General features: G+C 40.7%; 3 protein-coding genes across 4 annotated transcripts in view; 2 read left to right on the top strand and 1 right to left on the bottom strand.

Annotated features, from left to right (window-relative positions):
* Exn (Ephexin) overlaps window positions 1–15,612 on the top strand; it is a 122,103-nt gene that overhangs the window by 102,998 nt on the left and 3,493 nt on the right. The window contains exons 12-18 of the mRNA XM_069509459.1: window positions 10,983–11,160; window positions 11,634–11,816; window positions 11,939–12,143; window positions 12,811–12,979; window positions 13,569–13,708; window positions 14,283–14,432; window positions 14,974–15,109. Of these exons, the coding sequence (XP_069365560.1) occupies window positions 10,983–11,160; window positions 11,634–11,816; window positions 11,939–12,143; window positions 12,811–12,979; window positions 13,569–13,708; window positions 14,283–14,432; window positions 14,974–15,109 (1,161 nt within the window). The remainder of the gene's footprint in view (window positions 1–10,982; window positions 11,161–11,633; window positions 11,817–11,938; window positions 12,144–12,810; window positions 12,980–13,568; window positions 13,709–14,282; window positions 14,433–14,973; window positions 15,110–15,612) is intronic.
* The window catches only part of loj (logjam), a 66,546-nt gene that overhangs the window by 41,310 nt on the left and 9,624 nt on the right, over window positions 1–15,612 (bottom strand). The window lies entirely within an intron of this gene.
* On the top strand, window positions 6,112–8,367 carry LOC138404716 (uncharacterized). 2 transcript variants are annotated; one of them, XM_069509457.1, is made up of 3 exons: window positions 6,152–6,184; window positions 6,216–6,991; window positions 7,788–8,367. In XM_069509457.1, exons 2-3 carry the CDS (start codon window positions 6,977–6,979, stop codon window positions 8,118–8,120), a joined length of 348 nt encoding a protein of 115 aa, XP_069365558.1. In that variant the 5' UTR covers window positions 6,152–6,184; window positions 6,216–6,976; the 3' UTR covers window positions 8,121–8,367. The 2 variants fall into 2 exon arrangements, with proteins under 2 accessions (XP_069365556.1, XP_069365558.1); XM_069509455.1 differs by having other exon boundaries at window positions 6,112–6,991.

Below are 15,612 nucleotides of genomic sequence, written 5' to 3' on the forward strand. Positions count from 1 at the left end.
TGCAGTATTCTGAGCTATAGGTGCACCTGGTGGACCTCTGATCAATCCTTCTCTAATGACTTGGGCATAAACTTCTGCACCCAGCAAAACATCTATTTTGTTCGGAGTATGGAACTCTGGATCTGCTAGGAAAACGTCTTTAATTTCTATCCACTTCTTTGAGGAGATCTTTTCAGATGGAAGAAGTGATGTAATTGTCTTTAATATGTGAGCTTTAATTTGTATAGTGAATGTTGGGTCATGAATAGAATGAATAGTTAATTGAACCATATTCTGAGAACACGCGCTTTGATTTCCTCCTAATCCCATGACTTCACTTCGAGCAGGTACCTTCTTAAGACCGAGCAACTGGACTGTAGCTTCTGTAATAAATGATGATGTAGATCCTTGATCTAATAACACTCTAATCATTTGGGAATTTCCATTGCTTGCATCCGCTTTCACTATTGCTGTCGCAAGCAAAACCTGGCCGGGCCTTGAAAAATCTCCTTCTGTGGACAAATGGCTAGTTATTTTTGCCGGGGTTCCCTCATTTGATGGTGACAGTTCCTGTGTTGAAGATAATTCACTACTTGTTATCACTGTATTATCAGTAGAATTACTATTAACAGATTTAGGTATTTCCCTATGTATTAAAGAATGATGTTTTCGGTGACAGATCTGACACGACGTAGTTTGTCTACAAAACTTAATGCTGTGCGTGCCCAAACAATTGAAACATAGTCGATTTGATTGGATAAAATTATACCTAGAGTCTGGCGACTCATTCATAAATAATTTACAATTTATTATTCTATGTGTGCCATTACAAAACTGACATGAGACCATTGGTACTGAACTTTGACTCTCAATAGCATGAAGAACCTTTGGTTTACTGTAAGTAGATTGCTTGCGAGTTGATGCTTCATCTATATATTCTAGAGCTCGATATCGACCTTCAAGAAAATCTTTAAATTCTTTAAAGCTTGGCAACTCAGAGGATGAATTCATTGTACTTAACTCCCACTGCTTTCGTGTTTCACTATCTAACTTTGAACTGGTTAAGAAAATCACTAGGATGTCCCACGAGGTTACATCAACCCCTAGGTTCTTTAGTGCATTTAGACTATCTACTGTCGTGTCCAAAATGTTCTTTATGCCATTAGCAGACTCCACTGACATACAATTTTGATTGATGAGTCTTTTCAACCAGCAATTTGCTAAAAACTTCTTATTGTCATATCTGTTTTGTAAAAGTGTCCAACATTGTTCGTAATTGTCTCCTGAAATGTTAATATGCCTGAGAAGTTGTTCGGCTTCACCAGACAACTGACCTTTTAAATAGTGTAATTTTTGGACATTGTCCAATGACTCATTCTTGTGGACCACTGATATGAAAAGATCTTTGAACGATGTCCATGAAGTGTAGTCACCGGAAAAAATAGGTATGGTAATCTTCGGCAACTTGACATTACCACTTGTGCTACTATCTGATTCATGAGAGACTTTTGACACCTCTTTTGTTTTGACCAAAGCACCTTTTAACTCGGCTTTATAATCCGTGTACATTTCTTCAGTAATGTAACGATAATCGTCAGTAAAATATCTTGCCTTAAGATCTGATTTAGGAGCAGCAACTATTTCTTTGTGCCGCTCAACAAAATCAGACCACAAGGACTCTAAAGACTCTAGTCGTGTTTCAATGTATACCCAAGTTAAACGGTCCTTCGGAGACTTTTTAAAGTTTTTGAAAGCTTTTTCTATACTAGCATTAACATCGCATTGAAGATTAAATAATGCGTCCATTGTGACGGATTACTTAATGACTAAGTGTAATTACAACAATATTATCATGCAACTAGTTCGGCATCATTGATGGTTATGATAATTTACAAAAACTCAATAAGGAACTATTTTCAATCTCAAAGAATTAAGTTGAGTAGGTAATTATTTGAACCTCGCCTTACACTTTACAACAGTTAATGTTATACTAATGTTTAAAACTAAAATTTATATTAAACATACAGAAAGTTGAACTATGTTAAAGTTTAATTTGAACTTCTTGAGTTTGTTTGAAAATACTTTTAAACTTAAGTCAAACTTGTCAAGATTGAATGTCACCCTACCTCACTTGAACTCCTAACATTCACTTTTCACTTTGCAAACAACATAAAAGTACTCACAGCTATTCTTGATACCTTGCAACCTCTTATTGACTTCACCTGCAATGCTGGTGCTACTTTTTCTTCATAACTTTGAGCAGCTTGGTTGAAACTTGAGAGCTAGTTTGCCCATCTCACTTTGCACAACTTTGGCGTTACCGCCCACCAAAACTGCATGACTCCATGCATGCATGTACTCTGTGACTCCTTCTATAACTCTTTATACTCGTTAGGGCCGTGTAGATTTGTCTCCGCCGAATGAGACGCCCGCATGAAACTGGCCTATATGATAATACTTAAGTATTTCGGACTACATCAGCACAAAAATCCGACTTTTAAGGACCACAATGTTTACTATTATAACAAAAACCCGGGGAGAAAGTATTAATCTTTAATTTGCTCATAAACTTTCTAACAACACCTTTTAACAAAACTTTTTATCTATATAGAAACAAAAACGTCTTTGACATTACATTCACAGAATATATTATTCGGACGGCGCTGCCTACTGTGGTAGCGGGTAACTTTGGTATAATTTGCTGAATCTCATTTCAACACAAGGAAGATTTGACTTTGTGACGGTACAAGTAGGTATAAGTCCCGCAAATTGCTATTGCGCTGGAACCATATATCATTAACATCGAAATGACGTCATTTTGACGTCAGCCGAACAAATATACCATCAGCTCGAAACTTCAGTCTAGTGCTGCCGTCACTAAAATGGCGGCCCCGCGTATTAGCAATTTGCGGGATTTATACCTACTTGAACCGTCATTATCGATTGGCAAATCTAAGAAATCACGCTGAGTCGCTGACACATTGTGATCGAGTCACACATAATACTATACACGTTTACCTGCATATTAATTAATACGTGATTTGATTGTTCTGTGCCGTAAATAAATATTTATTCATATCCATACTAATATTATAAATGCGATAGTGTGCCTCTCTGTCTGTATGTCTGCTAGCTTTTCACGGCGCAACAGTTTAATTAATTTTGATGAAATTTGGTAGTGAAATAGCAAATAGCTTACATCCCGGGGAAGGACATAGGCTAGTTTTTGTCCCGGAAAATTAAAAAGTTCCCACGGGATTTTTAAAAAACCTAAATCCACGCGGATGAAGTCGCGGGCATCATCTAGTTTATAATAATTACAACCAGTTTAAACTCAAACGATTGCGCCAGTGTGTATCTATAGGTAAGTACCTATTTATTGTTTGTTCCGTTGCACAATTTTACCAGCGCATTCCTGAGAAAAACAATTAGTGATCCTGATAAGTTTAACTTATAATACCTCCCTAAAAACATACCCTGTCCTTTATCAAAGTGTGCTACAGTACAGCTGCTGCCCATAAAACTGATGATCGCAATTATTTAATTACAAGTTTCATAAATCATATCACGAAACCAGTTACTTAATCTAGCGTCATAATATTTTATTTTATTTTATTTATTAAATTAACTAACGGCTACTTACACTAATACATTTAAAAAAAACAACTTAATTCTGAAAATATTACTTACTAAATGTAGTCGCCAATTATAAGTTAATACAACATTTACAAACATATGTGACAAAATAAAAATACAAACATCAATAAGATTACAGATAATACTTCCTACTCAAGACTTCCAATATGCAAAGATCTTTTCCCGAAACCTATACAAAGAGTCAGAAATGTCAATGACAGAGCTGTGGTGGTTAAGAGTTTTACATAATCTTGAGACAGGAGAATTGGCGCCAAGGACAGTTCTACGCAACGGTGGACATAGTGGTGTAATGGGTTTACGTGGATAATGGACAGGAACCTTAAATTTAAAGCTGCTCAATAGTTGAGGACAGTCGATCTTAATAATATTTTAAGTTATGTACAAAAATCGCAGAATAGAAACTGATCCGTCTCCATAGAAGGAGGAAACAAATAAGCCGCATTATAGCGTCCAGAATTGGCACATGGTAATTGAGTTAGTTTGGACAATTGTTCAAAACAAACAGTTTTATCTGCCCCGTTAATTGGTCAACTAATTACACCTGATAATTGGCGTAACCTTGACGGCGCCTGCAAACTTGACCTTACTACGCCATATTTGTTTTGTTGTTATGCTCTATCTGTTAAAAGTTTTCGTTTTTAGGATTACGTACCTCAAAAGGAAAAACGGAACCCTTATTCTTTCTGTCTGTCTGTCAAGAAACCTAGAGGGTACTTCCCGTTGTCTTGTACGTCTTATAGCACATACGCAAGGGGAAAAATCCGAAAACCGCGAATTTGTGGTTACATCACGAAAAATAAAATTTAAAACGTGTTCAGTTCATTTCAAACTGTTTTTTCTGTTCCGTGATTTCAAAGTAAGATTTGATTACTATACCAAGGGGGGTATGTTGTACGCCTCAGCTAAGAAACGGGTTTTTTTTTTAAATTCCACTCAGAAGTCAGATGGTAAAATACGGTTCGGAAGATTGTATGAAAGGCGTACCTAAGAAAGCTTTACAAAGCTCGGTAAAAAAGGAATTCGTATGGTGAAACTAAGGCTGAGATCTATAGAGCGCACTTTGACTTTGCTCAGACTTAAGATAAAGTTAAAATGAGGCAGATTTATGTGAGAGATAATAGCTCTGTCTCGTTTTAACTCCGTCTTAAGTCATGAGCAAAGTCAAAGTGCGCTATATAGATCTCATCACCCTTAGTGAGTGAGTAAGTGAGGCCTTTACAGTGGGGAAATTAAAATTTAAAATTTAAAAAAAAAAAAAATTGTACGGGGACAAAGTCCTAGTAATATTATGTTTCATCATCATGATCAACGTATCATCTGATAGATCTCTCAGGCAGGGTTCCTCACTATGTTTTCCAACTTTTCGGAACTATGTGCGTTTTAAGTGCGTGCCCGGGATCGAACCCCAGACCACCGATTAGGAGGCGGACACCCTAACCACTAGACTTTTATTTTATTAATTAACCATTTTAAAATATGTCTAAGAAGGTTCTTAGACTGCATCAGCACTTACAACTTGTATCTGAATTTAAAAGAAGAATATGTACATTGTACAATTACCATTTATGAAATTACTAGCTTATGCTCGCGACTTCGTCCGCGTGGCCTACACAAATTTCAAGCCCCTATTTCACCCCCTTAGGGGTTGAATTTTCAAAAATCCTTTCTTAGCGGATGTCTACGTCATCATAGCTATCTGCATGCCAAATTTCAGCCCGATCGGTCTAGTAGTTTGAGCTGTGCGTTGATAGATCAGTCAGTCAGTCAGTCAGTCAGTCAGTCAGTCAGTCACCTTTTCGTTTTATATATTTAGATTAATTAATTTAAATGTGATAAGAACCTCCTATTAAAAAAGCAAAAGTGGGTCATTAAAAAACAAGCTTTTTGCCGCGACTTCGTTCGAGTGGATTTAGGTTTATTAAATACTACCTGATGCCCGCGGCTTCGCCCGCGTGGATTTACGTTTTTAAAATCCCGCGGGAACTCTTTGATTTTCCGGGATAAAAAGTAGCCTATGTGTTAATCCAGAGTATAATCTATCTTCATTCCAAATTTCAGCCAAATCCGTCCAGTAGTTTTTGCGTGAAGGAGTAACAAACATACAAACACACACACACAAACTTTCGCCTTTATAATATTATAGTCGGGATTCCGTGGGAACGCTTTGATTTCCCGGGATAAAAGTGGCCTATATCACTCGGGTTATTAGCAAGTCATTCCAGTCGCAACTTCTACATTCGCAACTCGTCCATCGATAATGTACATCGACCTTTAGATGAAAATAGCGGATTTGTAGAGCATTGTCTCTGTCGTTGAGACCGACAAAACGTCATATAGGTATGAGTGTCAGAGACAACGCTCTACAAAGCCGAAATGTCATTCTAAAGGCTGATGCACATTATTTTCTGCTGCGTACTACTACTATACTATATATACTACCACTTTTATGAGTTACGCCAATGTACCAGCGCAGGAATCTTATGCGCGAAAATATCTCAGCCAATCACAGCGCGCGTCTGTCCGCTATTGGTTGTTGCCTACGCGCCATGTTTTGTATGCGCGAACTATAAGTGAGATAGCATGAGTCTCTATTGTTCTTGTGTTTAAAATCTTCACTCCAAGCAATAAGTTCTGTATTTCATTCATCATTGGTTCGGTTTTAGTCGGCATTAGGTTGCGTTTTTCTGCGCAAACCTAATTTGCCGATGAAACTTATAGAAGTGATAATTATAACGCATAAAATTTAACTCCTTTTTTTTTCTAAGTTTGATTTAAGTCCTTATTTTAAAGGTGAACTGTGCTTTTGACATGACATGGAATCATTTTGTACGGACTATAGTACTGTTTATTCATACAAAAAATCGCGTTGATCAGTTGCTCCGCTTGCAGCGTGTTTGAAGAAATAAACCGACAAACAAACATACTTTCACATTTTATAATAATACTAGCTTATGCTCGCGATTTCGTCCGCGTGGACTACACAAATTTCAAACCACTATTTCACCCCCTTAGGGGTTGAATTTTCAAAAATCCTTTCTTAGCGGATGCCTACGTCATAATAGCTATCTGCATGCCAAATTTCAGCCCGATCCGTCCAGTTTCAGCTGTGCGTTGATAGATCAGTCAGTCAGTCAGTCAGTCAGTCCCCTTTCCTTTTATATATTTAGATTAGGTAATAGAACAAGGGCTATGTTAACAAAATTGAGGATATCCTTTGATACTGCTAAGAAAATGGGCTTGAAATACTACGTACGCCGTTATTTAAACCGGTTCTCTTATCAAAGTAAGATAGCTCACGGTATATATTGAAGAAATTTCTTGCTACCTTTATACAGTCACCATGAATAATTCTAAGGTAAGTTCAACTCACGTACTGAGTCAGTATTTTTTATTCAGTTACCGTTAAAGAAAGACTTTTTCTATTGTATTTGTGATTGAATTGTGACTACGGAACCCAACACTGCGCGTGGCCCGCCACGCACCTGGCCGGTTTTTCTAGGGTTCCGTACCTCAAAAGGTACCGTAAAAGCGATGGTAGCCTAGTGGTTAGGACGTCCGCCTTCCAATCGGAGGTCGTGGGTTCGATCCCGGGCACCTCTAACTTTTCGGAGTTATGTGGGTTTTTAAGTAATTAAAATATGACTTGCTTTAACGGTGAAGGAAAACATCGTGAGGAAACCTGCATGCCTGAGAGTTCTCCATAATGTTCTCAAAGGTGTCTGAAGTCTACCAATCCGCACTTGGCTAGCGTGGTAGACTATGGCCAAAACCCTTCTCACTCTAAGAGGAGACCCGTGCTCTGTAGTGAGCCGGCGATGGGTTGGTTATGATAATGATGATGACGACCTCAAAAGGAAAAACGGAACCCTTATAGGATCTCTTTGTTGTCTGTCTGTCTGTCTGTCTGTCGGTCTGTCAAGAAACCTACAGGGTACTTCCCGTTGACCTAGAATCATGAAATTTGGTAAGTCGGTAGGTCTTATAGCAGAAATTTGGGGAAAAATCTGAAAACCGTGAATATCGTGCAAAATATCGAAAAAATACGAACTCGAAAAAATATCGAACTGTAATACGGAACCCTCGTTGCGTGAGCCTGACTCACACTTGTTTTAATAAGTCCATGTCATTAATAATACTTTAATTTTTTAAAGGTGATCTTCAGCGTTATTTTGCTTGTATGCATCACCCAATCTCTCGACTGTGCTCGACTGAAGAGAAATGCTGAAGAAGAAGAAATTAAACCTGTGAAAGAACCTGAACCTAAAGAAGAACCTAAACCTAAAGAACCTAAACCTAAAGAACCTAAACCTAAAGAACCTGAACCTAAAGAACCTGAACCTCCCAAAAGTGGTGGCACTGAATATGGCTCCACTGGGACTTCTACTGGCCCCGACATATCCAATTTGTTGAGCAAACTGAACCCTAAGGAGTTAATCAGTCGAATCACCGTAATATTTAAAAAAATTGTACCTAAATCTGAATAATCTTGTTCAAATCGACGAATGAGTACTTTCTAAATTATAAGTTCAATGCATAGATTTTTTGTGAAACACTTAACAAAAATATTGGAATTTATTTGCGGAATAAATCAATATTTGATTTAATTATTAAATGGTTTGAAAAAAAATCGTCTTTTATTTTCATTAGTATATCCGGGTAACACCGGGTATCTTTAAAATAACAGTGAATAGGCACCTTCTAGTCAATGTGTCCCATCATCACTTCCCATCAGGTGTGATCATGGTTAAGCGTATGCCTTTAGTGAGTAAAAAACTTTGAAAAAACCTCCAAATGGGTACTACAGGCATAATGCATAACTGAGTATGTTCCTGCGGTAGAGGCGTGATGACGTGACGCGAGAGCTCAGTGATTCGTCAACTTGTGACAACTGTCACCCTCCCGCACCGCTCCACCACACGAGTAGATATATAGACCAGAGGGGAAGCTTCATACTAGCGGCTGGCTGTAGGTTCACTCACCCATAGCGCAGCTCACGCACACCACAACGTGTCACGGACGCTCCGTTTGCCGCCGTTTGCCATCGAGCTGGGCGCAAACGGAGTCGTTGTGTGCGTGTGCTATTGTGGAGCTTCCCCTCTGGTCTATAATATCCACTCGTGTGGCTCCACTATCGCAGGAGCCTACTCAATTGTGCGCTATATAGCGCTACGTTTAAAAAGCATTTCATTTTTCAGACGTGAACGTCTATTCTTAAGTTTTCTTTACATTTGTCCATTAGGTAGATATATAAACCGAACTAAGTATAAAACTCGAATTAAGTATAAGATTTATTTACTTTAGGTACTCATAAAAAACTGAAACTTTCACGGACGAAGTCGCGGTCATCATCTAGTACATAATAAATTACCTTTAACTCAGCGAAAGACAGAGTTTGTGAGGGCCTACGCACAGTGGAGGACGGGGCGGCAGAGGGTTTTAAATTTATTCAATTGAATTTAATATTTATCCAAACAAAAAAAAGTATATAAAAGCTTTAGTGATAAGGTCGCCCTTTGTTTTTTTATTTTTAAGTGTATCCTGTAGTCTTACTCTCTGTAAATCTATTAACAATAAAGTTATTTTAAATTAAATTAAATTATATACTACAATCCTCGGTGCTCCAGAGAAAACTGCGCTTCGATTCTCCGAGGTCATTCACTGAGCATTGAAAGGTACCTTATTTCGATTGGATAAATATTAAATTCATTTGATAAATTTAAAATCCTCTGCCGTCTCGTCTTCCACTGTGCGCAGGCCCTTACTATCGTGGCAACCCCATGCCAGACACCGTTTAAAGTATAAATTTTAAGGTTGTCTGGCAGGGAGTTGCCACGATACTAAGTATCTGGCAATTCATGACGTGATTTCTAATACAACTCCGAAGAAAATATAAAAAAATTACAGTTTATACTTTGACGTAATATTTTGTACACATTCGTTACCTGTTATCGACCAAAGGCACCATGGTCCAAACTTCATAGTTGCAGATCGTTCCTCCCTGTGTTAGGGACAGTACGAAGGGAAACATTCACCTTTTATAAAATAACGAAGATCTGGCACGCGCTGGCTCTCTCTCTATTAAGCTATCAAGACCTTCATGACCATGATGATGATCTACATGACCTTAATCCTGTTCATCACATTAACTTTACCCCATCCACTTCGAACTGCCTCGTTATTCTACCTTATTCGGCTGCATATCTTGAGCTCCCGGGTTTGAGTCGGGCCCTAAAAACAGTTAAACAGTTATTTAGTTTTTGGACAAGAACAACAGGAAGTTGGCGGTGAAACGCTTGCCTCAAAGAGCTCGTGAAGCCGTCAGCCGTGCGCCTGATCTCTCTCCGGTTGTGTCTGATTGCAATTGCCATCCCAGTAAACCATAAGGATGAGCTAATAGAGAATTCACGCGTGCATTTTGTCTCCTGCCTGATGGCTTTTCTAGCAGTTAACTAGTCTCTGTTGAGATCGGCTATCGTGACCGAAATTCGTTCAGAAGAACATGGGTATAGCATTTCCTGAAGGGTAAGATCTGCCCCCCCCCCAATTGTGTAAGAAAAACGTATTCATCGTTATCGTAATCGTCAATAAATTCTTCCCTTTGATTGGCTGTGAAAAAATGTAAACAGCGAATCAACCAATCAAAGGACAGAGATTTTTTGACGAAAACGATAACGATGAATACGTTTTTCTTACACAATCGGGGGGCTGAAATAAATAAAACCTGGGAAAATCAAGACAACTGTCATAGGCCTGCATAGCTCAAAACATTAGCAAGCTGAAGTAGCAGTAGGTGCGTCATGCTTGGTATGCTTATCGTAAGAGCGACAACCGTTAGAGCCGGAATGTTCTAAAGTGGAGGCCACGTACTAGCGTAGCGTAGGACGTCCCCCGGCACGATAGAGTAATGATATTAAGAGCAGGGGAGCGAGTGAATGAGGAAGGCTAAGGGATAGGGTGTGGTGGCGTTCACTAAAGAAGACTTAAGTTTAACAGTGGATACCAATCCAATCCAATACCAATGACCATTTGCCTCATTTTGTAGCTTTAGTGATTTAGTATTTTTCAAACACGTATAGCGTACAAAACTCGGGTCGACGTCCCACCTACGACGTGGCAATGACACCGAGTGACCTATGTACTTACGGAACGTTCGCTGACCTCTAGCGTCAGGCAGCTGTTTTATTTACAATATATCGTGAAATTTTACAAAATATAGGATTTTTTATATATTTTTTCGGTTTTTTTTGTGGTACTCATCAGTAATCATCAGTACTTTCACCTGTCTTCGTTTTTGCCAGCGTTCTGGTTACACCCTGTATTTACCCCGTATTGTTTGTTGGTTGCAGTCGGCGTGTCGCGAGACAGGCGACTCTGACTCGGACGCGTACGAGGTAGGCGGGGGCTCCATCGGCGGCACCAGCACTACGTCGTCGCGGCCCTCCGCCATGGCACTGGTGGCGCCGCGCGGACCCGCTCGTACCTTGTGGTGCGAGGTGCCCGAGGTCGTCAATTCTTCTGTACTCAGTAAGTTGCCTTCGTCATCTAAATAATCTTCTATAATATAAAAATGAATCACCAAATGTGTTGGTCATCGCAAATCTCGAGAACAGCTGAACCGATTTCGCTAATTCTTTTTTTTATAATATTTCTTGAAGTACGAGGATGGTTCTTGCGGAGAGAATTTTTTTTAAAAATTGAATCTACTGTTAGGCGGAACGAAGTTCGCCAGGGCAGCTAGTATTAAAATAAAAACAAAAAGTAGTTAATAATCATAGTTATGTTGCATAAAATTCTTCACATGCTTTTTTATTTGAAAAACAGTCTGCCAAATCTATCCAGCAAACTTGGCACGGGCCTACCAATAAAAATTACTAAAACATAAAATACCTCCCACAATTCTCCCTTCTTCAAACTATGATTTCTCTAAAAAACTGCACCAGCTCTGCGACGAAAAAATCCAGTTTGTACTCCAACATAATCCTATCGAAACTTTTCAGGTTCCTTAGCCCCTGCCCAGAAGAAGCTTCAAGAGGCAAAGTTCGAGCTCCTAACGTCAGAAGCGTCGTACCTCAACTCTCTTAGTGTGCTGGAAGCGCATTTCATCTCACACCCCGCCTTCCGCGACCCGCACGTGTTACCCCGCGAGGACTGGGAGACCTTGTTCTCTACCATACTACCAGGTAAGATATAGCTCCAGGCCTCCAGCCTCCAAGAGTCAAAGGTCGAAAACTTCAGAACGACCGTACGCTGATCTGAGTATCTTATATATCTGAGTTATTTATTTAGCTAATTTTGTTCGCAGTGCGCAAATGCTCCCAACTCCTGATGACGGAGCTGGAGCGGTGCTGGCAGGACAACATCCTGCTGCACGGCATCTGCGACATCGTGCAGCGCCACGCGCAGGCGCGCTTCCACGCCTACGTCAAGTACTGCGAGAACCAGCCGCTTATGGTGAAGACGCTGCAGCGCTTGCGCGAGCGCCCGACCTTCGCTGCAGCGCTAAAGAGGTGAGCTAGTGTACATATGTGCGGGAGCGGTGTGCTGTAGGCTTGACCCTACCAATAGGAAGATCTTCCTTCGAGCGGGTGTCATACTCGGAGCCTAGCTGGTCCGACCGTAGTATCTTGAAGCTTTAGTCTTCTGAGAATAAAACTTCGTTAGCGTGATTCAGAATTCACAGTTAATGATTGAAGATACTTATGGTGCCATCTAGTGAGATCGCTGTGAGTTGCTTTCCCCCTTAGATTCGTATCGTGTCAACATGTATTGTGGCAGATGATTTACTACATGTGTAGTATGCGACAGGTCGAGATGGTAATCGGGGAGGGAACACCCGCAGAGCCCCCGGTCTTGCCTGATGCGGGTGACGTGCGGGTGTGCGGGGCGTGCCCCCGCCTCATACCCCGATTGCCATCTCGATCTGTTGCGGACTATAGGAGCTATCGAAATGTAGGTCACCGTAATTTTGCACCTGTGCTTTTGGACAAAAGATTGAAGGGAAGCCGTACCGCCAAGCGATTTAGCGTTCCGGTACGATTCCATGTAGAAACCGATAAGCGTATGAGTTTAATTAAGATTCCATGCCCCTTTCGAGTTATTAGGTGAGATCGTGATCAAAGGCGAACTTGTAATGGAATAAAAAAGAGCGACTCAAGTTTCGATTGTTGTCTACAGGCTAGAGGGTCACCCGGCGTGCCAAAGTCTGTCGTTGCACTCGTTCCTCATGCTGCCGATGCAGCGCGTTACGCGCCTGCCGCTGCTACTGGACGCCGTGCTACGCAACCTGGCGGCAGAGGACCACGAGTACGATGGCTGCATGCACGCGCTGGCTACCCTCAACGACGTGAGAGACGTATTTTCTTAAAACTGCCTGACCTCAATTGGTCACGCTTTAAAGTTAAATGGGTTGGATAGAAGCAGGTGTTACTTTGTGGAAATGACACAACAAGCTTTTGTTTAATAGAGATAGCGAGCAAAAGAGCAGGCGGGTCACCTGATGTTAAGTGATTACCGCCACTCATGAACATTTGCAGCACCGGAGGAACTGCCGATGCGTTGCCGGCCTTCATTCGTTACCTGCCAAAACTGTTCTGGCAGATTATAGCGAAGCGGACGTGATAACCTAGTTAGACGTCCGCCTCCTATTTCGGGTCAGGAGTGCCCGGGGCACGCAATTCTAACTTTTCGGAATTACAGTCCGCGGCAGAAAATTATGTACACCGGCCTTTAGCTTTAAATAGCGAATTTATAGAGCATTGTCTCTGTCGTTGAGACCGACAAAACGTCATCAACGTCACAGAGACAACGCTCTACAAAGCCGAAATGTCATTCTAAAGGCCGATCTACATTACTTTTGCCGCGTACTGTATGTACTATATTCTAGCAAAATAAATGATGCTGATTATGACGATTATGAGTATGTATGCTTTCAGTTCGTATCGCAATGTAACGAGGGTGCCCGTAACACGGAACGGGTGGAGGAACTGTGGCGGGTGGCCAGCGACATTCTCGTGCCTCCCGCGCTCAGACATGCGCCGGACTTAGGACCCGCGCTGTCTAGGCGAGATCGAAGGTAATTTATCCCATCCCATCTCAAAATCTCTATTTCAATGTTTCTCAAAATGTGTATTATTTTCATGACCATCGAGTCATCATCATCATTATTATAAACTGGTAGACGCCCTCTTCTGGACTCTCTCTTCTCGTCTCTTGTAGGGACTTCCACACGCCATTATCTTCCGCTGTCTGAATCCAGCGGCTCCCTGCGACTCATTTGATATCGTCTGTTCACCGAGTAGGGGGTCTTCTAACGCTGCACTTCCTCCCACCTCTCTAGTTTTTGTTTTCTGTAACCAGAAAAATGTCTACCAATCCACACATGGCCAGCGTGGTAGACTATGGCCAAAACCCTTCTCACTCTGAAGGAGACCCGTGCTCTGTAGTGAGCCGGCGATGATCAACCCATCACGATGATGATGATGAACCAGAAAAATGTGCCATAAAATCTCCAAGTTCCAAACATTTTCATCCACTAATAATTTTTTTAAGTTGTTCTTTTAAAATTTAAAAGATGTGTAGGTAGTTGGATTGCTTTTGTAAAAAATTGAAGGTCAATTTCAAGATTTAATGAAGTGCCTTTTTCCCAGGCCGATCCGCTGGCTAGTCCGCTCAGGTGAGATGACGCAACTGCTGTGGAAGACAGATGAGTTGAAGCTGACGTTTGGCAAAAAGTTCCACAAGGTGCCGCTGCATCTGTTCCTCTTCAACGACCACCTCGTCATCACCAAGAAGAAGGGGTGAGTGTTTTATGGCCTTGGTTGACTTTTTTTTTTAAATAGCGGGCCGGTTTTTTTTTATCCTACGAGCTGGTGTTATGATCCAGCTGATCTAACCGATGTATTTTGGAACTTGTATTCAGTGCTCCGTAGTGAAAACTTCATTTGCACGATTCAGGCTATAGTGATTGAAGATACCATAGCGTCATCTAGTGTCAGTCTGTGGAGACCGCCACATCCTCAAGAAGTGTACTTATATTAGTACTCACCAGACAATTAGAATATCTTCCTTAGTGTTTTACGAATTTTTTCGTTTGCATTGTGATCGTCGCCATTGGGGCTGATTGTCTTGTACACAATCTCTAAACTAAAATAAAATGACACATCTAAATTTATTGCTATCCCTGTCATAATTTTGCTTGCAGAAAAGGATAGCACTAGATTTTGACCTGTTAATTTAGTTTAGTTTAGAGATTGTGTACAAGAGAATCGACCTAATTGTGAATTTAACACCAATCTCACCAAAAAGTATGCTGTTCGTTATAAAACATGTACTTTTCAGAGAGGAATGCTACGTGGCAATAGACCACTGTCCGCGCTCACTCGTGGAGGTGTGCTCCAGCGACGCGGCGGCGGGCGCCAAGCATGCGCTGTTGCTCACACTGCTGGAAAACCACGAGGGACGCACTGTGGAGATGGTAACTAAACTGAAGCTACTCCCAAATACATATTTTCGCTAAAGTAACGTCATAAGAAAATTAACGTTTTAATTTGCTTACTCAGTCATTGGCACCGATTCTAAGCACAACCTAATTTTAGAGTATTCGCACCCTCTTCTTACTATTGTAATATGAAAAGGACGGAAGCAGTTTGACATTTCTAAATTTAATTTTTAGATGGTAAAACCCGTGATTTTAGCACGCACTCGCAAACCTACTGTTTAAATTTGTATTGTGCACTAAAATGTAGAGTCTTTAAATGTGAAAGTCGTGTTCCGTTCCTTTTTTAGCATTAGTAAAAAGAAAAGGATGCAGATACTCTAAATTTAGTTTAGAGAGAGACTAGAGAATCGGGGCCATTGTACACTTGTCACAAATTAGTAAACATCCCTACATGACCACATCCACATACTTAAGTAGAACCATACTACCCCCTACTCACCCCTCCCCCCAAATCCCTCCCCCTCTTCCTTATACACGCG

The sequence above is a fragment of the Maniola hyperantus genome, chromosome 3, assembly GCF_902806685.2.
Source record: "Maniola hyperantus chromosome 3, iAphHyp1.2, whole genome shotgun sequence".
NCBI lineage: Eukaryota > Metazoa > Arthropoda > Insecta > Lepidoptera > Nymphalidae > Maniola > Maniola hyperantus.